General features: G+C 47.2%; 1 protein-coding gene across 6 annotated transcripts in view; it reads right to left on the bottom strand.

The window, feature by feature from the left end:
• Window positions 1–1336: 1336 nt before the first annotated feature.
• LOC125704650 (ADAMTS-like protein 1) overlaps window positions 1337–26703 on the bottom strand; it is a 112173-nt gene continuing 86806 nt past the window's right edge. For 3 of the 6 annotated variants that reach the window (XM_048970528.1, XM_048970530.1, XM_048970531.1), the window contains 18 exons: window positions 25314–25425; window positions 24485–24623; window positions 24113–24163; window positions 23240–23444; window positions 20659–20806; window positions 20420–20504; window positions 15478–15794; window positions 13027–13156; window positions 11078–11288; window positions 10112–10291; window positions 9475–9625; window positions 8019–9060; window positions 7590–7717; window positions 6703–6763; window positions 6016–6223; window positions 5383–5492; window positions 4672–4898; window positions 1337–3997 (listed from right to left, as the gene is read on the bottom strand). In XM_048970528.1, coding sequence (XP_048826485.1) covers window positions 3888–3997; window positions 4672–4898; window positions 5383–5492; window positions 6016–6223; window positions 6703–6763; window positions 7590–7717; window positions 8019–9060; window positions 9475–9625; window positions 10112–10291; window positions 11078–11288; window positions 13027–13156; window positions 15478–15794; window positions 20420–20504; window positions 20659–20806; window positions 23240–23444; window positions 24113–24163; window positions 24485–24623; window positions 25314–25425 — 3615 coding nt within the window. In that variant the 3' untranslated portion in view covers window positions 1337–3887. Of the gene's footprint in view, window positions 3998–4671; window positions 4899–5382; window positions 5493–6015; window positions 6224–6702; window positions 6764–7589; window positions 7718–8018; window positions 9061–9474; window positions 9626–10111; window positions 10292–11077; window positions 11289–13026; window positions 13157–15477; window positions 15795–20415; window positions 20505–20658; window positions 20807–23239; window positions 23445–24112; window positions 24164–24484; window positions 24624–25313; window positions 25426–26703 lie in introns of those variants that run through there. The other 3 variants (XM_048970529.1, XM_048970533.1, XM_048970532.1) reach the window with 3 other exon arrangements.

The raw sequence follows: 26703 nt of genomic DNA, 5'->3' as shown, positions 1-26703 counted from the left end.
CCCGTGGGTTTCCCATGGTTAATTCACTCACTGTCAGCTGATCCGGGAATGCCGTATGACTCGCAAACTTTACGCGCAAATTCAGACGACGCTGTATAAGATACAGTCGCTTAACCTACCTTAAAATAAATACCTCACTAACGAATGTGTTGTAAAAAGTTGTACAGATTTTACCGTGTAGTACCATTGTGGTCCAGTGCCTGCTGGATGCAAAAAGTAATAAAATTGTAACAAAATCACTCTAGACCAGACGTGACAAATGTCGGAGTTGTCACTCAGCCAAATTATGTAACAGTAATGTCCAGTCACATGATCGTATTATTTGATATGCTTAGACTGTCACTTACAACCACATCACATTACAGCCAGCTCATATAGGTTTAACATAGTATACATTGTCATTTCTAGATATTGTGTTAGAATGTCAAAACTCTGCTCCAAAATTAATATTCCCTTTGGGAAAGGTGAGGAACCTTATTTAAAAAAAACCAAAAAAAAAACACGCAGTTCATAAGCTGAAACTGAAAATTTTAGAGAAATTCAAGAAGTCATTCAAGATGTGGTTTGCGTTGAAGTCATTTGGGGAGAAGGAAGAAAAGCATCAAAACACCCGCTGTTCAGCCTTTCCTATGGACATCGCAGGCGCACGACGATCACGCCGATTAATGTAGCATTTTAAAAGTCAGACGTGCGTACGGTATAGTGCACGTACACTATAGTGCACGTACTGTATAGTGCACGTACGGTATAGTGCACGCAGGGACGGATTACGGACCGGGCCAGCGGGGCCGCTGCCCAGGGGCCCTTGGGGTGCAGGGGGCCCGTGGGGCCCCTAGCCCAAAACAATTTGCAACGCTTATCAACAATGTATTTTCGTTTGTCTATTTTAGAGGGCCTACATTCTTTGATCCTCTGCCTACAAGGGCCCCTGACCCTATAGGGAGGGCATTTGGCTGCCAAGGGCCCTTGAATTGTGGTGGTGGTGGTGGTGGTGGTGGTGGTGGGGGGGAGGGTCCCTCGTGAACGTTTTGCCCAGGGGCCCACACAACCCATAATCCGTCCCTGAGTGCACGTACGGTGTAGTGCACGTACTGTATAGTGCAGTACAGCTTTACAAGAACAAATGAACACATAAATATATATTCTTAGCACTGCTGCCTCACACCATTAAGATTGGGGGGCTCGATCCCTGCCTCTGCTCTCAAGAGTGAGTGTATGCGTGCCATCTGTTGGGTTGGCATCCCATCCAAGGTATATCTCTGTCTTCTAGCCTATGCTGCCTGGCACAAGCTCCAACCCAACACATCCCTAACTGGACACATACAACTAGCACATATGCAGCTGGAAAGGAATCATTTTATTGAGTCGGACACTCAAATCTGGTACTGGGTGCCAGAAAACAGCGAACATATAAAACCATAGTCCATGGCATGCACTGTACACAGGGTTTACAGCATTCTGGAAAAGGAAAACCAGTAAATATTCATACAGAACTATCAAAAAAAATCTTTCATTTACATTTCAATTGCACTTAGACACTGTAATAAATAGTTCCAAGAAGGTACAAAAAAGTATTTTAGTTATTTACAAAACGTGTATTACAATGAAACATTTCCCTGATTATCCATTTCAAATTCACTTCAACCCATTGTCTGCGACAAATATAAAGGGGAAAGCACACTGCAATGTTCCGACGGGAGAACTCCAAAAGCCGTACAGAGTAAGAAGATATGTACACAATGCTTTGGATTTAGATGTTGCAGCTTCTTTTTTCCTTAACCATCTTGGTGATTAAGAAAGACGTGTTATGTGGCTGAATGACAAAATAAGAACTTGCCAAGTGAACTGGATAACAGAGATGTATCTTTGGTCGTAACTGCAGAAATCCTTTAACAACATTCTTTTTCAACCAAATGAGGATGTCACCCCAGCAACACTGTGCCAGTATAAATTACTGGCCTAAAATAAATGAATCTGTAACCGATTATCATTTCATCTTCCTGGCTGGCAATCGAAAGAGGAAGCTAGTGTGCAAATACAATTAAACGAGATCTGTCAGAGCAGCTCAGTGGGAAGCCAGAAAAGCAAAATCGTCCCAAAAAAATGAAACGGCGTTCCTGTCCGATGTAAGGTATTTCTCTGGCTTTTTGTCTCACACAAACGGTCCTTTTGTTATTGAATTTATGTAAATATCCCAAAACAATGGGAAGAGGATGTGGCAGCGAGGGAGGGATGAGAAATACTGTGGTAGTTAGAAGTTGCTCTGGTGTCGACACAGTTACCATGATTACACTGCATACACAACTGCATTACATACACAATAAATTATATTATATGAATAAAACTCAAGCGATGTTACCGGGGTGGTGGTGGTGGTTCCGGGGAGGGGGGGGGGGGATCTTTTACAATCAGTACCAGTTTGCAGAGAAAATTTACACATGATGCAAATTGGACCCTATTCTTCTGATTTGTCAACAAGCGCAATACTGTATATACTTCAGGTTTTATGAAGCCATCAGTACATTCCCTTTTAAAACAACATTACATTTCTATTTCTCAATATTTACATTAAGAACAAGGCCCTCTGCTTTCTAAGACTTGGTTTCCTATGAATTCTTGATATAAATGCACATGCACGGATGACAACAGAATGCTCACTGAAAAAAAATTACAACAGGTCTGTTGTGTCAGATTCCCATTACAACATACATGCGGACAAACGTGACATTATGGAATTCCAGTGGAATTTAAGCTATTCACACAATGTTCCTTTTTTTGACTCTGGAAAAAATACAAATACAATATTACTGTCCTTTTTTAAACATGACACAACTTGTGCCCAGATTTTTACTGCTGTGCTTTTATCAAACAGATTGTCAGAAGAGCAGTTTTCAGTCTTCATGTTCACTGTTTCCACTAAAACGATTGAACTCCCCAGCCTACTATGATATGGACACTATAAACGGTCAGCAAAGTTACATTCTTCAGATCGGGATGTGGATGGCAGATAAGTACAGACGCTCCCTGGGTCATGATGGCCTGTGTTACGATATTTTGACTTTACAATGGGATTTTCACTTTCAGTACATTATTCATTAAATTATTTGAGATATTCAATACTATATTTATACAATAGTTTTGTGCTGATGATTTTGCCCAACTGTAGGGTAATGTAAGCGTTTGTTAGGTTAGGTGTACTGTATTAAAATGCATTTTCGCCTTACGATAGGTTTGTCGGAATGTAACGCCATCGTAACCCGGGGAGAGACTGCAATGCGGCTAGAAACAGATGATTATTCTTTTTTTTTTTTAAAATCAAAGTCATTAATGCATATTTTTTAAAAATGCATAAGAATCCAAATAGGTGGAAAATTCAGTTTGTCTGTGATACACATGGTCTGCATGTGGTCATGCTATACATTGTAATATAAACTGAAAATGTTCAACTAGACCGGATGTCTGAAGAACAGGCCTTCCAGTGCATTTACTACACTAAATTTGAACCATCTTCAGAGCGTGGTGCCTCACAGTCTCTAATCATCCCGCACGCGCCTTGTCAGAAAGCGTCACAGGGACAGTACAGGAAAAGGGAAACTGATGGATTCTGGGATTTCTGCTCTGTGTGTGAGATTTTCTAGAATGTTCTACAAAGCATCACACTAGCCCACCCTAACTCTAGGAGCAGAATGAAAGAACACAAAAATAAACCATAGCAATTTTATATTAAAGTCTTCATTGATATCAAAAAGTCCTGCGTCACCCCGTGCGCTCTTCCACAGTCAGACCTCTTGGTGTGTTGCGCTGGGTCCTTTTCCAAAGCCAGCAGTCGAGGTTTTGATCTGCAAATGTTCTTGGTCCTGCGTGTCACTCAGTGTCCGCACCTTCCCTCATGTTGCCTGGCAGGACTCACAGCAGCGGGTCTTGAACTGGACTAGCGAGCAGAGCTCCAGTTGCCGGACCTTCTCGCAGTACCTGGTGCTGTCCCGGCACTCGCCTGCTGAAACACAGAGCAGCTGGCTCATGTCACCATTCCGGTCCATGAAGTTTAGTTGACAGCCCTATCAGAGGAACCACGCGACAACTGTAGCAGGTCGGTAAACCACCAAACCGTTGCTTTGAGGACAGTCCTCTAAAGAGTAAATTTAAACTCTTGTTCAGCCGATGTGATGCTAATTTCAGTCCAGATGATTAATTTAATAAAAAATACTGAGTTCTAGGGGCAATTCTATGATTTTTTTTTTTTAGGCGGAAGGAAAAAGAGGTACCATAACACGAATGTTGTGGGCTCAAATCCCAGGGATCATACGTAAATTGTAACCTTACCCTCATCTGTAAGTCGTTTTGGATAAAAGTTTCAGATAAATGAGTAGAGATGTGTATAATCACATACAGTACAGAGGAGCCAACCTTATCATTACCCAGTGGTATATTTTGAATTGGTAAGTGACAGAGGAAGGGGGCCAATCAGCTTTCAGATGGAGACCATGTGGTCCTGCAGTTGAAGAGTTCCTGACCTTCATCCGCAAATCTTCATGTCACATGAGAGCCACTGATCTGCAGTCAGCTATATTAATGGACTGTGAGCGTGCATGTAAAGTGAACAGTATTAAGAAATGCGGATATGCATGCACGGGTGGGTGGCGGGGTGGAGTTTGGGACTGCAGGACTCACGGCTAGAGCAGGGCCGGATGTTGCAGCGCCTCCAGCTGGAAGGCCGACCCCTGGGGGGACAGTGATGCAACCCCAGAGGAGCTCTGTGGGGGCCGCGGGGGTAGACGCAGGCCACACGGCGTGCCTGGAAGCCATGGTTTCCGCAAGTGGCTGTGCACTGGGTCCAAGGTCCCGTTCGCCACTGCACTGCACATGCTGCGGTGGAGCAGTTCCGGTACAAGCTTGGCCTGTCACGGGGAGGGGGCGAGTGAGGGCAAACATGTCACCAGAGTCAAGAAGGCACAGTTAAGGCTGTGTTCAGGTCTACAAGCCTGGATTATAAGTGTTGTCTTGTGACTATAAATTAGAAAAACCTGGATAATGTGAATCATTCCTCTTCCCTTAAGGAGGAGAGTATCAAGCAGAAGGGTAGGACCTTCTGTGGTCAACATCAGCAGGTGACTGACCAGGATGTGCCGAGGATGACTGAGGTAGAAAATATCCCATTGCAATGGCAAGAGCATGCAATGCGTGGCCTTTTGCTTAAATGTCAGCTAGTACACTTCCAAGTATTATTTTATTTTGATGAACCAGTACAAAGATTTAATGTGAAAATCTGATTTCCCTGAGGTAAGTATATGTGCAACTAGTGTGCTCTGCTGAGAGGGGTGTGCACACAGGGGTGTTACAGGGGTCACCGGGGTGACAAATGACCTTAAGGTCGGGCCTTACCTAGATCTGGCTCTGCACTCTGAAGCAGGAAGCCTGGTGCCATTCCAGGCCTGGCAAAACACCTGCCTGAACTGTGTGGCCAGGCGTGGACCAATGCACTGTCCATGGCACTGCGGAGACACAGAGACTCGCACTCAGAGACTCCCATGCCGCCAGCGGTCTTTGACACGCCAGGCGAATTCTGCCAGTGGTTCATTCAGTCTTATCACAGCTGTGTTTTTAACTTGTAAACAGCTGCCTGTAAACATCAGAGTTTAAAATGCGCAAAGCGCAAGGAAAGGATACAATGAACTGCGCGGTTCTTGCGAAAATGCTTCCACTTGACGGAACGTCTAAAGTGAAATTGTTTGGTCAGCGGATGAAGGAAAATCGATGGAAAAACTCTGCGGCATCTGTGCTTTTTATGATGCTGTCACTGGTATTTTACTGCACAATTAGTAGCTTTAGGCCCTTGCAATAATTAAAAAAACTAAACTTAAACTAAATGCTTGCAAATGGCAGTGCGACATCTAAACAGCTCTGGTGGAATTTCTCGCAAAAATGATGTCATGTGAAGCATTTAAGTATAAAGGCCGAACCACAGAAACGTCTTGAAAAGCTCCTAATTTCGGCTGGGCTATGCCACTGACTCACCAGGCCCCAGGCAGTGGCAGCCCACCACGCGCATGGCTGGCTGTTGCACGGCTGGCTTTCGGGGGGTCTCCTCCCTGCCCGGGCGCAAGGGTCCTCCTCGGAGGCGGCCACTCCATCCGCCCGGCCTCCTCGGTGACAGGACACCCTGCGCCGCTGCACCCCACCGCCGCAGTTGGCAGAACAGGATGACCAAGGGGACATCAGCCACCTGTGCCATAGGTTTGGGCAGAGTGTGGAGGGATAAGTAATGAATACGTAGCTTATTCATGCACGCCTACATATACATATGTCAGTGATCAGTAGGAGTAAGTTAGTCAAACAGGAAATTAATGACAGGGCAAAGCTTATTTTTATGTACTTACTTGCAGCCATACCAACAGCCACTAGGTGGCTGCAGCAGTACTGTGCAGCAGTAAAGGTTTAGATGCCGAGGGAAAATGTCTATGGGCGAACTGGCTGATCTCAGCTCTTACATCAGCTGTGGGTTTCTTTTAATGTTTTTAATGGTTTGCATTTATGATGATAAACTGCAGGGTAACAGGGACGCTTCCCAGTCTGAGTAAGGACTGCATTTGAGTCATAGTTTTTTACCGATAAATCACTTTGACAGCAGTGAATAGGAGGGTGAGCAGGCAAGTAGTGGCTGCATTTTTAAGGCTGTTCATGTATGCAGTCACTCCCTCTTACCTGGGGGTGCACTCTTGCCCCGGGCATGTCCCTGCCGTGGGGGGCTTCTGGTTTGTGGCGTCTGTAAGAAAGGACAACAAGCAAGTCAAGTCAAGTGCGGCTTCGTTGTGACACCGATCATATTCAGCACATACTGGGCTGCATAAAGTGACGATAAATAACATTTCCCGGGACAGGGCATGGATAGACAAGTTGGGGGGGGGTTGGGGGCATATTGCAATGTTTAGAATGGGCAATGATGGAAAGCAGCAGAGTGGTATGTAGGAATACATAATGAAAAGATGAAGTGACAGACTTCTGGTGGATGGTAGAGTTAGTATTAGTATGAAGCTCAGATCTGTGGGAGACAGTACAGAGTCCAGTGTCCTCATATAACGACAGCACAAACACATAGGGCCATGGAGATGCGTGAGAGCCCTTCCTCCGCGTCGAACGTCGGATGTGAGGAGCCGCCAAGACAAAGCTGAAGATGAATAACGCCACGCTAGCGTGGCCTGTCATCGCCCATTCAGCTTTTCAATTGTCCGCGTCGCAACGCCGCGAAAGCTACTAAATAAAATCCGACAGGGCTTACGACCGACGAGACGACGCTGCAGAATTTATGAGGCCATTTGTCTGCGTGTCGCAGCGAAACGCGGCGGAAAACAATGCAACGTTTTAGCTGGATATTCCGCTCACAAAGAAACATTTGTCTGCGCTTTCGATACCAAGGCAGCCGTTGCCTCTGTGTTTTCTTTGGACATCTGCCCCCCGCCTTGACATCCAGCAGCCTGGCACTGGAAAGCAGAGCGTCTGAAGGTGCTCAGTGTTTAGCGATTCGGGCGGCAAGCGGCAGATGTTTCTGATTGCCGTGGAAGGCGGGGTGTGGGGCGGAGGGACACTCGAACCTGCAATCTGCAGCAGAGAGGAGCGGAAGGTGGTGCCGGCATGGTTACTGGCGGTGCACGTGTAGAGCCCCTGGTCAGCCCTGCCCGGGGTCAGGATTCTCAGTGAGCCGTCCGGTAGCCTGCCTACTCTGCCCAAACACACACGGACACAGGAGGAGATGGTGAAACCTGGCCAAGAGGCTGGAGCAACTGAGAAGGTTTACTGGCCCCTACAGGCCACTGTCCTCAGTACAAACACAGCACTCTTTTTTCAAACTTCTGGCCAGCCACTAGCATGCTTGGAAATGTGGTTTTCTATTTAGCTATGTAGCAGATGTTCTCATCCATGTTCATTTAATAATGTACGAAATTTTAACTAAATTAACTGTATTTAAGTAGTTTGCTCAGCAACGACAAGAGTTTAATTGCTGCGCCACCTGCTTGGGGTACCTGGTACTGTAACGCAGCTCTTCTCCATCTTTGGACCAGGTGAGAGCAGGCTTGGGATGGCCCAGTGTCACACAGCGGATCTCCACACTGGAGATTAACTTGGACAGCTGCAGAGGCTCCCCCACAAAGACCACGACCTCTGAAGGGGACCTGCTGTCGTTTATCTTCTGGCTCTTCTGGATGATTATGGGTGCTTGTGGAAACGCCCCAGGAGAGCGTGAGAAAGACCCAGACCTGGGGGAGTCAGTGGTGACATCAGAGGTAGGTATGTGTGAGTTTGCAGCCCGTTTAGGTTCTTCGGGGTGGTGGAGAGCGGACTCGTTGATATCACCATGGTAACGAGTAAGCTCTCCCAGTAACTGGATCAGGACCTCCATTCCATGTGTTCCCCCCAGTTCTCCGGGCCAAAGGGACAAATTACGGAGGATCTCATCCAGCTTCCATGTTTCAGCTTCCAGTGTGGGAGGATCGTGGGCCTCTCCAGCAGGCTCCCCTTCCATGGAGGACATATTCCTCTCAGCTGAGCCCCGCAAATCTCCAGAGATGGGGCCATCCCACCCGGGGCCCTTCAGCTCCAGGAGCCGCTGGACGATGGCGTCGTAGCGGCCCAGTGAGAGCCTCGCGCCCGGCGATTCAGGATGGAGCTTCTCCTGGCTTCCGGCGAGCCAGAGACTATCATCCTGGATGCTCAGCTTCTGCTTGCTGCCGAGGAGCTTCAGGACGAAGTCCTCGTGCGCCTGGCCAGCCACACAGGTGTACACGCCGGCATCCGGTGTCGCTATACGCTGGATCTTCAGGGAGCCCGTAGCAGTGATGGAAAGATGAGGCACGCTGGCTAATGGCTTGCCGTTCTTCAGCCACAAGACCTGGTCTTTGCGAGAACGTTGGGCGGGACAGCGCAGGACCACGGAGGTACGTGGCAAAAGGTAAGCGTAGCCCCCTGTGACAAACTCAAGCCGCTTTTCTTTCCTCCACTGGATGTACACTTTTCTCTGGGCCTGGATGCCTGGGCCCAATTTCACACTTCCTGGCTCCAGTGGTCCTGGAAAGAAACAGCCATCATGCCATTCATCCATAGTGTAAAGGAAATGCAGTGCAGTGTCTGAGTATGCAGCGTCTACAGCGAACTCCAACCAGCTCCCTACCCACGGTGCGGAAAAGCCCGGAACCCGAATCACTGCGTGTCCCATTTGGCTCGGCTGACTGACATTTTTTATTTGCAGGTTGTTTTTGGGCCTCGGTAACGAGGTGAAAATCAGGCATGAGGTTTTTCCTTCTCGCTTCCAGAACCAATTAATAACACTGATGCGTCTGGCTTATAACTTAAATGTCCGAATCATAAAAACTCGGAGCCAAACAATAAAACAATATTAAATATTTCAGGTTGATGGCTCAGAACGGTTCCCCGAAGAGGTCGATTTGGACCGGGCTTTGAGTCGCATTATCCACCCCTTACCGGCGCAGGGTCCTGGGGAGCAGATTCGGATGGCCATCGGGGGGGCAGGAGACGTGCAGACTGCAGGGGCCGTGGTTCGCTGTTCGCCGTTCAGGTCGTGCCGACATTCCATATGCATAGTCTGGGTCCCCTCTCCACATGTAACTGAGCACTGACATGGGGACAGAGCGGTCAGAGAGACACACACACAGACACCCTAACACCAACAATGACGACCTTAACCCCTACCCATCCCTAATCTTAACCATAAGTAACCAAACAAAATACAAGACTTTTGGTTCTCACAATGTAATGTATATCTGATCCACACACACACACACACACATGCATACACAAAACCTTACTCACACACATGGATTCAGAGATACAGAAAAACACACATATGCATTCACACACACCAGGCTGTAATAAATTTTGCTTTCCTGACCTCAGTGGTGGTGCATGTTCCATGATAGGACATTGTCTTTTACATTAATTACAATTAGCAGACGCTTTTATCCAAAGTAACGTACATGTAATAAAGTAGAGTCAGTCCCTGGAGCAAATGGGGGAGAGGGGGTTAAGGGCCTTGCTCAGGGGCCCAATGGTGAAATCACCCTGCTGTGAGCAGTGAAGCCTTGGAACGTCGCGGTCATACCTGGGACCAGTTCGTGGGCGCCCACCAGGGGGGGCAATCGGTCACATTGCACGGACGCAGCGCTGTAGGGCCCCGCGAGGGACAAAACGTGTCTGGCAGCTCCAGGACGCTGCCGTCTGCCAGCCGTTGCTTGCACGTGGCCCCCCGCCTCTGTGTCCCTCCCCCACAGCTTTGGGAGCACTGGGCCGACAAAAGAAAGCAGAACCGCTTCAGTCCCAGTCCCCGTATACCAAGCCTGGGGTGTTTTTCCTCTGGCAGGCGTCTGAACCCTGGACGCCCACCCCACGTGTCCAGGACATTAACGTAGGGCTCAGGAGTAAACAAACAGAACATAATAAAGGTATATAACTGCATGGAATGCGGGTAACCCTGGATACCCCTGCATATAATAAACGAATAATAAAAATAATTCCTATTATCTGTCCCTTAAGACAAAAATTCCTGGCAGTGACTTTGCCTCGTTGCACAGTGCAGAGGCCGGTTGCCATTGCGTACTCTTACCGTGTACCTTGACTGTATTAGCCTTTTAACTACTGTTGTAAATCTTTTTCAGGCACACACACATGCACACACACACTCGACTGTTGTTATAAACCTCTTTTGGACTTCTTGAGTTCCAAACTGGTGCAGATTTCCCTGTTCAGCAATAGAGCTTGTTTACAGATGACTGAATAGCAACATGCTAATGGGTGTCGGGGGGCGATTATAGGTTTTTTTTTTAAGGTGGGGGGCATAAAAGTAGCGTATAGTTCATACAGAAGGGCCAACCTCATCATCAGCCAATTATATGTTTTGAATCGGGAGTGATATGGGATGGGGTACTCTGGGTCCAATCAGCTTTCAGCTGGGGTGATGTCACTCCGCCCCCATATGCAACTTCACAGTCTGCCCACTGTCAACACTCAGCACACCACATGCATACACGCAGCCCATAAACACAGTCTCTGCATCGCCGTTCAGTCTTACAGGCCCCCAGTCCCGAGTCTCCCACATGGGCGGGCAGTCGAATCGGTTGCAGGCCTGCACGGAGCTGGGCTTGGGGTGCCGGCATTCTGATTCGCCAGCCGGAACTGTCCCGTTATCGCCATGGGAACGAGGGCGAGCACAGACCACGGCTCGTGTCCTGAGGCCCACCCCACAGGTGGCTGAACACGGACTCCAGGTGCCAAACTCCCACCTGGGGGCATAGAGGAGGGGATTGGGGAGTCAGGTAGGATGGGGAGAGGGGTTGTAGCCTTTGTTAGGTAATCTGGAACTCACCCAATCTGTGTAAGTTCCCAAACTATCACCAGGTACAAGAAACACTCTCCACTCACACGGCAAAAGAGGATGGAGAGCAGCAACAGCCCGCCCTGTAAGTACCGGGGGCTTACTCTCAGAGAGGTAAGAAAAGCATCGAGGGGATGTGCGTGTGGCAAAGGGGTGGGGGGGATGGGGAATCTGACAGCCAAGGGAAACAACCAGAACACAAAGTCTGTTGTGCTTGAAAACATAACTTAGCAAAACAGAAAGGGGCCTCTGGGTTTTCTCAGAACGCGTGAGCCGGGGAGGACGCAGTGCCGCGTGGGGTGGCGGCTCGGATCCTGCCGGCGTGGGCCGTCCCAGAGGCACAAATCAGATTAGACTCCTCCCCACGTGTGCTTCCCCACCACCGTAGGACTATAGTATTTACTACTATCACTTTGTCTTGTTTGCGTTGCTAATAGCCTTCGAGGGAAGTTCATAGAGAAATTGAGGCTCTGGCATTTATAAGTCACAATAGTCCTGCAATGCTGTCAGAGGGCTCTGTGTCATCTGCAAAGCACTTAAGGCCATTATGCTGGCTAAGTCAGATCACACGGACGTTAAAGTGACTCTTGCTTTCCGCTTGGCTGCTGCGCCTCGAGGGGAAGAGAATTCCTCCACGTCGCGCGTTTGTCTGGAGGGGGCCGTGTCCGTACTGAGACTCAGCTCAAGCCCCAGTGCTTCCTTATTAAAGGACTGAGGGCCGTCAAAAGGCTAATTCCTTTGTTCCTGTTTTGCTACACGGCCTACAGCAAAGAATCCTGGGTTTCTCATGCCGGGATCATGGACGTTTTAGTTCCCACCGTGTATTAAATTGTGGGCACGTCGTACTAACTCGTTCCCTTGTTTTAGTTATATCGTGGCCATGTGTTATTAATTAGTTCCCAGAGTAAAACGTTGCCACAATTTAATTAAGATGAGGGAACAAATTAGTAAAACGAAGCCACGTTTGGTCACATTTTGATATATTGTTCCCAAAACATATTAAAACGTGGCCACGACATTTATATCATTTTTATCGTTATTGTACAAACGGCATATAAAAACGTCCATCCATCCATCCATTTTCCAAACTGCTTCTTCCTACTGGGTCGCGGGTAGTCCGGAGCCTATCCCGGAAGCAATGAGCACGAGGCAGGGAACAACCCAGGATGGGGGGCCAGCCCATCGCAGGGCACACTCACACACCATCCACTCACACATGCACACCTAAGGGCAATTTAACAACTCCAATTAGCCTCAGCATGTTTTTGGACTGTGGGGGGAAACCGGAGTACCCAGAGGAAACCCCACGATGACATGGGGAGAACATGCAAACTCCGCACACATGTAACCCAGGCGGAGACTCGAACCCGGGTCCCAGAGGTGTGAGGCAGCAGTGCTAACCACTGCACCACCATGCCGCCCCATGATATATATTATTTTTATTATTATCGTTCCCACCATATATCACACAGTATTATGTATGTGATTTTTATTGCTATGTCATTAGTGTTGCCCTGTGAATTGTATCTTCTATAGCGTGGAGTCTAATCTGATTTGAGTAGGCAAAGTGCCAGGAAGGATGATCAGATAAGTCAGAGAAGAGGGTAAATCATTTTTTTCGGGTTAAAGGGAGTGGTTGCATTTACCTGGGGGGGCAGGGCATGGTGTTGCAGGCTCTGACCATTTGGGGGGGGCGGCGAGCACTGACACACAGGGCCTCCTCTGATGGCTCCCGGGTCTGTTTGTTCCTGCAGACCACCACTGCCTCCTGCAGGCCTGTGACCACAAAGAGACATGTCCACATGGGGTGACGCATGGACAGGATGACAGGGGCCCTAAGAAATTTGGAACATAATTGGCAGAGTTGGGTAATTCAAGTCCAGAGAATAAAAGTCCAGACCGGGATTTTGTTTCAACCAACCAGTTGCGCATAAAGAGTCACAGTCACAGAGTAACTCAACTGGTTGGTTGAATTACCAAACTCTGATAATTGGGTTGGTGGCCCAATATCCCTAGAAGCACCCCTGCACACGGGGTCAAAAATAGGCAAAGAAACAAAGCTAACAGTCATATGCACGTATGTACACATACACGCATGGACAAGACTGTACTGAGACACGTTTGTATTGAATTTACATACAATCACAGCTGACGTGGCCCCAGATGCTGGACAGGCACACGCTCCCAAATTACTGCAGTGAACAGTTACATATAAATCATTCCCCACTTGTGAGGGTCACTTTATTTATGACTGCATTTATTTATGGTGCATATTCTTCAAAACCGCAGCTCACCCCATCTGCACTGCGTCACAAATTTCCCCAGTTGCTCTCAACACCTGCCCTCAAACCAGAGGCCTGAAACTGCTTTTCAGTTCCCGTTCCATGGACCACCAAAGGATTCTGTTCCGCCCACATCTGCTTAGGCTGATCAAAACCTCGATCTATTTCGATGCCGCCGGGTGTGTTCGCTCATTGTCTTCCTGGCTTTCCAGAGACCCAAATTCCAGGGCTTTCTTCCCCTGAGCAAAGGGATTTAATCCTCAGTAAACTTATAAAAATGTGCAAAATTAAAGCTATGCTGCCTGGGATAATTTGATATGTAAATAAACAAGTAATTGTAAACAGGAATGATGAATGATGGCTATTAGAAAGTACTTCCACAGAATATGGCATGAGCTTTCCAAGGGGGTGTGATTGACCGCTTGCAATTCTTTGTGGCCTAAGATTCGCTGTCGGGACGATTCGCTTAAAAAAGTGACACCTTTGCGTTTTTTTCCTCTCGGCTTTGTGAACCAGATGGTTTAAGAGGGAGAGAGCTTATTTGAAAGTGATGTGTTGGCATAGGAATATGAACCGAAGTGGCACACCTTATCACATGAGCAAACGTCACAGGACTGGAACAGTACGAGAACCGAAAAGGCAATGTGGACACGTCCTGTTCTCCCCCCGATCTTGCGAGCGTAATCATATGCAGGCGTTTGCCTAACTGAAAAAGATGAAAGGATCTCACTGACATGAAAAAAAGACACATAAATACTAATTGAAATGCAAAAAAACCATAAGGTTGTAAGGAGAACGCTGCGCGATCGTGTGAGAGACCCTTTACAATGTGCCGATGCCTGAGCTTTAAACGCACATCAAAGGAACCTGTCTTAATAGTCAAAAGCTGTTGACGATCATTATTCTTTCAGGAAAAACTCACGGCTGCGCAATCCTTTATGTTCTGCAGGCTGATTTCTGCAGAACTGACTTGTATTTAAGACCAAGACCTTCCAGATCGTCAGTGCAGGGGAACGGGATTGGACCTTAACCTCACACGACACGGCAGATGCGCTACACTTTGGGCCTCTGCGTTGCCATAGTTATGTCTGCTACTAAGAACACCCCCTGCAGTAGCAGAGCCCTGGGTAGGTCATGTGGGCCGCATTCCTTTATATCTCTGCTACACCTGGCAACCGGAGCCACCATGTGATATCGGTGTTTTTAATCAGGATGAAAAATGATTCAAACACACATGGACTGTGCAACAACACAGGACGTTTCTTGCATTGCGTTATACCTGTTTCTGTGTGTTTTCATATTCATAAATTTCATATTTATGCTAACATTTCTCAAAGGGAACTAACATATCAATCACACATCACAACATCTCTTATATACTCTCGGATTTCACTGTGTCTTTTTTCATTTACACTGTGGACAGTTCTGAACCTGGGCTGACTGGGTATTAAAATCAGGTTCATTGCCTAAAACGAAAAAGGCTTCTCCTGAGACGTCAACCTCAGCATTCTGATAATGGCTTCCTGTCTCTGACTGCAGTGCTACCTGGCAATGGGACTTTCCTAAGAGGAAAACTGGGATTGCATTCCGGCTGTCAGCTACACACGCCAGGGCTCAGTAGATCCTACATCCCCCTTGTCATTGTATACTCGGTCTCATACATATTCCTCATGTCACAACTTCAGCTGTGTGGTGATCTACTGCTTCACGCATCTTCTTAATCTCCATGCGCCTACTCTATGATGTCATCACCCTCTTAGCCTCCACGGTTTACCATCCCCTTTATCTTCAGCCAAAAGACGCACGTGTCCATACCTCCTCCGCAGCTCTCGGAACACTCCGTGAAGCCCTCGTACTCCCAGTCGAGGAGGTCCTCTCTGTCCGGCCGTGCGACCGCTCCCTCCTGGCTCTCCCCCTGCCTCTCCTCCTTCCCCCACACTCCCACCCCGGGGCCCCAGCAAGGGCTGCGGTAGCACGGCCGGACACCGGGGGGCTTGGGACCGTCGCACTCGTCGTCCGGGAGGTCGGCCACCGCCTGGGAGAAGGAGAGCAGGACCTGGCACTTCAGGCTGCGCTGCTGCGTGCCAACACCGCATGACCTGCTGCACCGGGACCATGGCCCAGGGATGAACCTAAATATAAACAAATGCAAGCAGGCATCACATATGCACATATGTACAGTGTACACACATCACAGATCACCAGCAGGACCTCATACAGGTATTCATTACAAGTCTAAGTCTAAATTTAGTCTAAACTAATTTACATCATCCCCTGTCTAAAAAGGTGATTAGGGTACCATTCACTCCACCTTACACAAAATACTGTTTACTTGTAAATCTGTCATATAAACTATTTACTTTATTAGCCAGATCCAGTAAACGTTCAATTGTAGTGTCAATAAAAAATGTTCCAAGACGTCCATTTCTCATCTGCTTTTTTTTTCCTTAACTACTCCACGCATTTTCGTCATTTGCCACTAAGTTCATAAACGGAGTAAGTATTTCTGAAATCCAGTCCTCCCACAGTTAATTGAACAGCTGCGAAGCATTAGACGCCGGGCCTTTTTTTGGACGGGTCCGTTTGATGCCTCGTCAGGCTCGGTATTTAAGAATGGATTTCAGACGGGAAATACTTTCAGATCGGTTGCCTTTATTGGCCTTCGTGAAAAGCGGCCTGTTCTATTGCCAGCGCGTCTTCAGAAGTACAATATGGGGCTAAAGAGAACCGTCAACAGATTTAGTCGTGAAGCAGAAATAGACGAGAATCTTTGGGGTCCAAACTCAGACCAGACGTGGGATCAGAGGTTTTTCGGTAATGAGGCAGAAGGCAAATATCACCAATGAACAAGACAACCTGGGCGGCACTTGTTACCGTCAAAAGCAGCAGGTGTTTGAGGAGCAAAGGAGTTCGGCCCATAGAGATAAAGGAGGACGACTACGTGGGCGGTGTTCCAGAATCCATGTTTATTAAAGTTACATCGCGGCCGTCCTGATTCCACTCCAGCAAAGAGAAACACTCTCGTCATGCAGGCCAGATGTGAATGAGCAGAAGAGCCATCAAAATATAAAAGAGGAACGGCGAGAGCGGAAAACGAGCCCTGGCAGGCAGGCAGGAACTCTCCCCCCCCCCCCACTTGACCCCTGATGATGTATTTCTCTCCCACAGCTATGATCTATGTTGGGAAGCCGGGAAGAGAGCTCATGTATATGAATACTCCAGAACAGGCTGCTGCACCGTGTGCTCCGCCAATCACCAGTGATTACTGATTGACATCTGGGTGACTGCATCGTCCAATCACAGAGCTCTTCTGGCTCGAAGTGGAGCAGAATTAAACCGGGGGAAAAGTCTGATTCCTGTTAACTAAAGAGTGTTATGCATGTGGCACCATGAGATGTGTGATACTGTGATATGAGTGGATTAGTTATACTGTGAGTGATATGGTCATATGGAATGTGGGATACTGTGAGTGATAGTCATATGGGATGTGTGATACTGTGAGCTATACAGTCATATGAGATGTGTGATATTGTGAGTTATACAGTGATATGAAAGGTGTGATATTGTGAGTTACACAGTAATATGGGATGTGTGATACTGACAGTTATATGGGATGACTGATACTGTGAGTCACTCAGTAATATGATGTGTGTTTCATGAGGTAAGATTTACCACACAAACATACAGCACTCGTTATGAGAGCCGTAACCACAACAGTGAAAAACGCACTGATTTTCCCCATTTTTGGGTGAATCCCATAAGTCAAACCCTGGAAGTACATCTGCCCCCACTGAGAGTAACATATGTCAGACACAGAAAACTTCAAGTTCAATTACACAGTCCGAAGGGTGCAAGTAATTAGCAGAAGTATACAGTATATCTTTGGCTAAGCTAGCAGATAGCAAATAGGCATTTAGTGTTTTATGGTAGATTTGCTTTATATGTTACTTATGTCGTTTCCATTAAGTTTATTCATTGCAGCTATGGTAATTTATACACTGTCAGCAACAAACATGCTCATGGAAACGACGAGGATGACATGTGTGCATGAGCATGAGAGGGTGTGCATGAGCATGAGAGGGTGTGCACCAGCGTGAGCAGGAGTGCACGAGCATGAGAGGGTGTGCATGAGAGGCTGTGCACCAGCGTTAGCGGGTGTGCATGAGCATGAGAGGGTGTGCACTAGGAGTGAGTGGGTGTGCATGAGCATGAGAGGGTGTGCACCAGCGTGAGCAGGAGTGCACGAGCATGAGAGGGTGTGCATGAGCATGAGAGGGTGTGCACCAGCGTTAGCAGGTGTGCATGAGCATGAGAGGGTGTGCATGAGCATGAGAGGGTGTGCATGAGAATGAGAGGGTGTGCATGAGCATGGGAGGGTGTGCACCAGCAGGAGCAGGAGTGCACGAGCATGAGAGGGTGTGCACGAGCATGAGAGGGTGTGCATGAGAATGAGAGGGTGTGCATGAGCATGGGAGGGTGTGCACCAGCAGGAGCAGGAGTGCACGAGCATGAGAGGGTGTGCACGAGCATGAGAGGGTGTGCACCAGCGTGAGCACGAGTGCATGAGCATGAGAGGGTGTGCATGAGCATGAGAGGCTGTGCACCAGCGTTAGCGGGTGTGCACCAGCGTGAGCAGGTGTGCATGAGCATGAGCGGCTGTGCACCAGCGTTAGCGGGTGTGCATGAGCATGAGAGGGTGTGCACCAGTGTGAGCGGGTGTGCATGAGCATGAGAGGGTGTTCACCAGCGTGAGCGGGTGTGCATGAGCATGAGAGGGTGTGCACCAGTGTGAGCAGGTGTGCATGAGCATGAGAGAATGTGCACCAGTGTGAGTGGGTGTGCATGAGGGGTATGCATGAGTGTGAATGGGTGTACACAAGCGTGAGATGGTGTGCACGAGTGTGAGCAGGTATGCATGAGCGTGAGAGAGTGTGCACCAGTGTGAGTGGGTGTGCATGAGGGGTATGCATGAGTGTGAATGGGTGTACACAAGCGTGAGCGGGTGTACATGAGTGTGAGCAGGTATGCATGAGCGTGAGAGGGTGTTCACGAGTGTGTTGGGCCAGCAGCTGGCTTCCCGTCCCAACAGAGAGGAACAATAAGTCTACAGCAGGAATGTCCGCCTTCTATCCTCACATGCCAGAATCCTTCAGCATGTGGCAGGCAGATATGGCTGCTGCTTCCTTATCCACAGCAAGTTATGTGAAATTATTTCATAATTTGAAAGATTAACTCCTCACAAACAGAAAAATAATAGATTACTCTTTACTTGAGGGGGCACAAGTAATGTAGTAGTACACTCTTAAGTAATGCATTAAATAACCATGCAGCACTGGGCACAAGGTTAGGGATTAAATTAGATGAGATACCAGTCTATGGACGGGCACACGCACACAATCATACTCTACAGGCAACTTCCAGTTTGTACTGTGTGGGAGGTAGCCGGAGGAAACTATTGTCAAAGGTACCACACAAAAATGAATTCACACAATTGAATGTAGCAGGTTAAGTGGGAAACTAATGAGAGTGGTTGGTTTGAAGGTCACGGTTGAACGGGCTAAAATCAACCACCAGGTGAACAGCAGCTTTTGGATTAGCACCATATTGCAAACATATCTGTGTCACGATTTTTTTACCCCACGACACACTGTTACATTTAAAAATGGATATTTAATGATCCAGGTTCTGGGCTTTGCATATAAAGCATCTGGAGATAAAGCTGCCCAGCAAGATTTCTCTCCGTAAATCATTACCTGCTCGCACATGTAATGACTTCCCCAGAACACGCATTCGGCGAGCGTGACACCTGCCATCCACCTATTCCTCCGCACATATTTATGGAAATCATATTACCTTCTGGATCTTATTTATTTATTACAATAATTTGTTTGGCAGGAGCTTTTACCCAGAGGACCACAGCAACGGCAAAATGAAAGACATTAACGTGACCTTTTCGCAGGTCGGGGGAGTCTGGGAGAAATACATCTGCTCATTAGCTCACGGTAAGCGGGGTGGGGGGATGTGGGTGGTCAGCGATGTCAGCTAAGCCAGTGGTCAGCGAGGAGCTAGCTAAGGTAGCGGTTAGCATTGGTGCCTGTCGGTGAGTGTGACCTGAGCCAGGGATGGGAGAAGCTCGACACAAGGTCAACGGCAGACCTCGAAGAGCTGCTTCTCGTAATTTTTTACATCTTTTAATATGTACATCTTGCCATATGAGTTGAAGAAAGCTCCAGAATGCTGTCACAAGCTACTAACACCTAGACACACACAGGGTGAAATACAGACAAACGTATATGCACATCCCAAACACATGCATATACACAGCGAGGAAAAAAAAAAAGCATACAAATTTATACCCTTGCTTGTCACTAGGGCTGTACCCTCAAGGGTAAATGTACCTTTTAAAGTACAGAAATGGACTGTGAGGAACATTTTTGTACCATTGGGGGTACATTAATACTGTTTGTACTTTGAGGATGTTCCTCAGAGTCTATTTATGTACCATAAAAATAGGCTAAAAAGTACGTTTACCTACAGCTAGTGTACAATTGGCAGACTCTTGAAGGTACAGCCCCCGTTCCAAGCAAGCGTACTCTTTTTTTTTGCTGACATATGATAAACTGATACCCAAAGATAAGAGAAACCCTCTGACAAATACATAGGTTTACAGGCCTCCCTGGCCTATCATTACAGTCACGTGCTAATTCTCGCCTTCCTGGTCAGGTGACCTCGATCAGGTGGCTGAACCCATACTTACGTGGGCTCCTCAGTCACGACTGTCTCCTCATCCAGCTCCTGGGCCTGCTTGAACCAGGGAGGCTTGGCTTCCACCGGGAGCTTCTCTGCAATCCGTGAAAGTCATACATGCTTTTATTTGCGGACTTTGTGGTCTACTGTCGCACTTTTGCGTGCATGTGTGTGTGCAGGTGTGTGTGTATATATATACATGCTCGTTTTAGTGCCAGTAGTGGGCACACAGGGACTGGGACCACCCACCCGCAGGCTTGTAGCAGGGTACTGTGACCAGGCAGTCCTCCTTGATGTGTGGCTTGGTCTTGGCGTCGCAGCCTCCAGCGTGGAGACCCCGGTGATCCACGCAGAGCACTACCCTGTACCGCAAGCCCTGGCCACAAGTCACCGTGCACTGGGGGAGTGGGGAGGGCAGAGAGTATGGGACAAGAGCAAAAAGACTTTCAGGTAACACCTTACTTTACGGGACACAAATAATAATAATTAATTAATAATAAAACATTAATTAATGTTTGTTCATCAGAAAACAATCATGACGTTTCATGCATTTCATAATTTTATATGCTAGCTCATGATTTGTTCTTGAGTAGCAGCTGAGTAACTACACCAGCGGCCAAAATTGTGGAAACACCTACCATTTTTGGCATTCCGCTACACGAATACTGGCGGTAATGTCTATAAACAACAGAGAATGTTACAAATATCATACACTGGACAATCAAATAAGTAACTGGAGCAACAGTTTAACAAAGTTCTGCAATCTGTAAAACTTGGAAGTGTTTCCACAATTCTGGGCAATTGTGCAAGTTATTTGTGTCCTCCAACGAAAAATGTTACCGACTTTCAACAACGCTACCCTGTTTGGGGCATGCCTGTGGCCAGAAATGAATTTTGGGGGGGAGGGGGGGAAGCAAATTTCAAGGGGGGTCTACCTGCTGGCTACAAGTCTGGCTGGGAGCAAACAAATTTCGGGTTCCAAACCCGTACTTTTACTATGTTACTAAGTATCTGGTTTAGAATCAGCTAGGCTTATGAACAGCACAAAGCATTGCTTTGGTGTTGAGGTATAAATAACACACCCAAATATCACGGATATTCGTAACAAACAGATGATAAAACTGCAACACCAGGGCATTTAATCTTTATCAAAATTACCATCTCAAAAAAAAAAATTTGAAAACAAACCAACCAATAGCTTACCACAGTCATAGTTATTAGATAGTCCATTTTGATCATCCGATTACTTTATAAGTTATCGTGCTGTCAAGATGAAGTGCATGAGCTGCCCTTGTCTATCACTATGCCATATAGCATCAGTTTTGGTTGGGCTTTGCCAAATTGCAGCCATTCGGCGACACCAGGTCACCTGACATGGAGCTCATTGTGGAGAACATGTCACATGACAGGGGAGAACATGGCAGCACAGTAGGGCAACTTGTTTCTTCCCAAGGTCTGACAGGGAAAAGATATCTGAGAGGTCAGTTTTAATATCAGTTTGATGAAGGAAATTAACATAACGGCTTTGTCTTTATGAACATGGGCAAGGGTATTCGGTGATGATACCAGGCTATGACGATATAAAATAAAGGCAGGAAAATGAGAATTCCCATAGACTACCTGCCTGGAGAGAGTGCATTCACACATGCCTTGCTAAGTATTTAAGGGGAGTTCAGTGAGAGGAATTTAGAGGGCAAACAGCACCCTGGGTTTTAGCGAGCCACAAGTCTGGCTCAGTGGTCTCCAGCTGCGTTTGCCAGAGGAAAGTAGGAAGGAAATGAACTTCACCATGAAAACAGAACAGGACCGAAAGGGGAGGGGCCTCGCTGACCTGTGGCCAACCGCCAAACCTGAGGAAGTAGCCCGCCTCCCCCGACCACCTGTTAATCCTCAACAGGAATCGTGTGCTTTTCTAAAGCTGTAACTCAACAGCCGTGATTGTGGTGGAGTGGGTCAATTCTGAGGCCTTAATTAATAGTCTGCATGTTTTGGATGTGTTTAGGGGCGTCTCAGGTCACTGCGAATAATTTATCCGGGGGTGTGAAGTTCACCTGCTGTTTACTTTAGCAGCCATATTTCTCAAGCTCTGGAGCCTTGCCCAGATTGGGAGGGGGGGGGGCTTTCACACATGTGGGTTGTCCCGCCAGAGAATGGCCCAGAAGACAAAATTTGTTGCCCTTTCACCTTTTTTGGCTAATTAACACATGTGACCACTGCGATGTGTTCAGTGGTAACAGAGATTAATATACAGCTGAACAGAGATTAATATACTACTGTGTCATGTGCGGTTACAGTGGTGTAGCGGTGATGGAGGTTGAGGTTACACTGACCTTCTGTGCTTCAATCACAACACCACAGGGCACCCAGAAATGAGCAATTAACAACCCACAGGCCACAATTAGCTCGGCCTGTAGATGACCCAGACTTCTGGTAGGACCTCCAGCCAACTACTGGGACGAATCCAGGGCCGTAAAACACAAGCCTATGGGCTTCATTCATACTAGGATACACCAGTGACCAAGGGAAATTCCCTAGTAACGAAGGCACGAATGACTTTCACATTTTATTACATTCAGCCTGCAAATCTATACACATAAAACTCAAACACACACACTCATCCTTCGGTACTATATATTTATGGGAAGTACGGTTCATTTGTTCTTGTAATGCGTTTTACATCCTGATTAGTGCCACGTATTTATAGGCCGAGAGGTTGGATGCTATGTTTTATTTGTTTAATGTGAACCGTCTGTCTAAACACACTCCGCCTGCGCTGTATTACTCATTTCAGCCGCAGCGCCGATCCGAGTGTGCCGGAGACACAACTTACAGCTGACCACTCCTGCGCCAGCCAGGTGGGGCAGTCAAAGATGTTGCAGGACTGCACGACGGCCATCTTGGGCGAATACAGGCACTTCCACTCCTCCGCGGGGGTGACAGTACCCTGGATGTCCTCTTCCACGCATGACACAGTGCGACTCTGGACCCCCCCTCCACAGGACATGGAACAGGCCGTCCAGGGGCTGCTCTCCCACCTGTAAACGGTCAGGGTCAAGGTCAGGTTAGACTCACATGAACACACACATAAACACACACACACACACGCACAAATGGACTCACACACAACATATTACAGTATATAAAGCAAGCTCTTACACATATAAGTTAGCGCACATATTTCTGCAAACTTGTGAAACATGTGAAAACAATATCGAAAAGTATATCAGTGAACTGTGCACAATGTGCTGGATGGACTAAAGAGAACCATGATTAGAAAAAAACCCCAGAAATGCAGTAAAACAGTGTTTCCCGACCCGGTCCTCGGGGACCCCCAGACGATCCACGTTTTTGCTCCCTCCCAGCTCCCTGCCAGAAAGTCCACATTACCGGGGAGTTGGGAGGGAATAAAAATGTGGACCGTCTGGGGGTCCCCGAGGACCGAGTCCAAACACTTCATATGAAAACAAAATGTGTGTTAGATTAACTTCACCACCTCCTATTGTACAATCAGTCACAATCACTGAATATTCTATGCTTTCTTCACATGCCTAAATGGTGTCAATGAACTGGGCATGTGAAATGGTTCAGAACACCCGCTCTCTACCCTCAGTTGTGTTTCGGACCGTGAGAAAATGTGAAATGTGCAACACCGTTCTCGGTGAAAGTGACAGTGAGGAAGTGACAATTGACCTGTTTCACGTACCTCGGAAGAGGGTGATAGAGGTCATAGGGCATGATTTGCTTGTAGCCGTCGCTGTTACAAATAAGAGGGAATGTTAAAAACTGATAAACTGAAAAGCGTTTCAGTTTCCAGTTGCCTACTGATAGGGTTCAAGAGTGTACAGGCCTGAACGACATCTGAGAGGTTCTGACTGGCCTCGTCCAATCAGCAGCACCTACCAGCTCTATATAAACTAGTCAAACTACCGGATGTACAGACTCCCACGGACGCAATAAAACACTTAATTCAATAAAAGGCATTAGGCGTTCACACACTGTGAGCCTCCAAAATTTTTTAGGCTATGATTCAATGTCTATGTGTGTTGCCGAGGTGTGAATGAGTCTGTGCTCCAACCTCGCAGGGCAAGGGTCCATGTTGCACTCCTGCAGTTTGGGCTTGGGTTTCACATTTTCAGGGTAGTAGTGGCAGTACTGGTCTGCCACAACGCGGCTTCCGCGCAAGTCATAGCACTCCGCTGATGTCAGCTGATACCCTGCGGGCAATCACAGTCAGGGAAGGGCAATCACAGTCAGGGAAGGGCAATCACAGCCAGGGAAGGGCAATCACAGTCAGGGAAGGGCAATCACAGCCAGGGAAGGGCAATCACAGCCAGGGAAGGGCAATCACAGCCAGGGAAGGGCAATCACAGTCAGGGAAGGGCAATCACAGCCAAGGAAATGCAGGTATTCAAGCGAGACAGACTACACACATTATAATTGTTACTGCTTTTCATTTATTTTAGTTTATTATTACTGCTAATTTCCCACCATCGATTTTCGTCCATAGCGACCTTAAACTGTTTATATAACTGATTTTTTTTTGTACAAGTCCACTTCTTTCTCCACTATACTCACCCCCCCCCCCCACATCTGAATCCTTTAGGTAAATGGCATCTTCTATTTAAAGCGCTACAGTGTAACAATCAGAACAGTAACTAGTCATACGTCTGCTAACTGAGACGGGAAGCTTCATTCACGAACTGTGCACATTGGTTTCCGCCTTTACTGTATTTTCATAGCTAAGAAAACTCAGAAGGAAACTTCGGACTAAGGAGAAGAATAATCAGGCATCTAGTACAAACTGAAAGAAAGAGAAGGTCTTCAAAAGCAGAGTGTAGAGAATACAAGAACACAACTGCAGCACATGCATCCATCTCTATTAGCATGAAGACAGAACCTCTTACCTCCACCACAGGTCACTGAGCAAGGGAAGAAGTCCGTCTCCCTCCAGCGGTGGATTATGGGTTGGTAAAAGATGAACTGGACCACGCTGTCCCCGCTAGTGACAGAACGGATCTGAAAGAGGAATCAGATGACCGGCAACTGAGATGCTCGTCCATCACCATTATATACGATTGGTTAGATTTCTACTCAAAGATGCATAACTAATGGCCACAATTGGAAAATTGTGACTCCTAGACCTATTTAATCCAAATTATAGTCACCGCAGGCCAACGGCGAGACTGAGATAGTTTGGCACTATGGTGGGGCCGACTTCCGAAAAACTCATCGAGAGCCTCCTCCACGGTCTCGTTAGTCGATATGCTAAAACATTAAAAGGGGATTCTCCTCCTGAAATGGAGAAGTTTTGGGCCGCATGTCTGCCAAGCGAATTCAGTAGAACCTCTCAGCCTTGACTAGGCTGCTGTCTCCAGAGATACCCCAGCTGCCCGGGCTGGACAGAGTTTTACAGGCAAGTTCTGGGAATGCTCCCAACTCAGAGGTTTGGTCTCCCCATCACACAGACATCTGGTGATAGACACTGCACAAGGACAGCTTACAAAACCCTTACACAGGATGGTCTGAAAAGCAACTAGTTACCAGAGAGCCATTTAGCTACATCAGTGGCCAAAACTGTGGAAACACCCAGCATTTTTGGCATCGTTACACGAATATTGGCGGTTATGTTTATAAACAATCAAAACGTGTAACGAATATCATACATTGGATGATTAAATAAGCGACTGGAGCAACAATTGAATAAAGTGCTGTAATCTACTAGAAGCTTTTCCAAAAGTTTGACCACTAGTCTATCTTCCTGCCATAACTAACAATAACGTCAATTAGTTTGACGAATGATCAGCACCAGCCCTGTTTTTGCCTTTAATGGCTGAATTGACCCTGCCCCCCCCACCCCCCCGAGTTGACATCCCACAACAGACCCTGTTGAGACCAGGTATTCAGGCATGCAACTTCAAAGTCATAATAAATAGCAAAAAATTTACCATAATAAATAGCAAACGGGACTAATGGACATGAGCAATCAAAACTTCCCCAAGAGGACAAATGAAATGCTCCTCTACCGCATTATCTTGACGGTCCATGTGTGAAAACACATGCACAGTTCGGTGACCCACACCTCCACTGCGGGATTCTGGCAGAACGGTTGCATTTTTAGGCAACACTATCACTTGATGACATGCTACTTAGCGAGGGGTTATGAGGAGGTGCCAGCAGCTTCCACATCCATGAACCGACATAAAAATACAACACACTCACCACTTATAAAGTCACAAATGTTCAGGTGAGAAGAGTGAAATTTAGGGTATCAGGTTAAATGAACGTCTCCGAAAT

Source organism: Brienomyrus brachyistius, chromosome 12 (assembly GCF_023856365.1).
Source record: "Brienomyrus brachyistius isolate T26 chromosome 12, BBRACH_0.4, whole genome shotgun sequence".
Lineage (NCBI taxonomy): Eukaryota > Metazoa > Chordata > Actinopteri > Osteoglossiformes > Mormyridae > Brienomyrus > Brienomyrus brachyistius.
The sequence above is the reverse complement of the archived record's forward strand: the minus strand, read 5'-3'. Positions and strand labels throughout refer to the sequence as shown.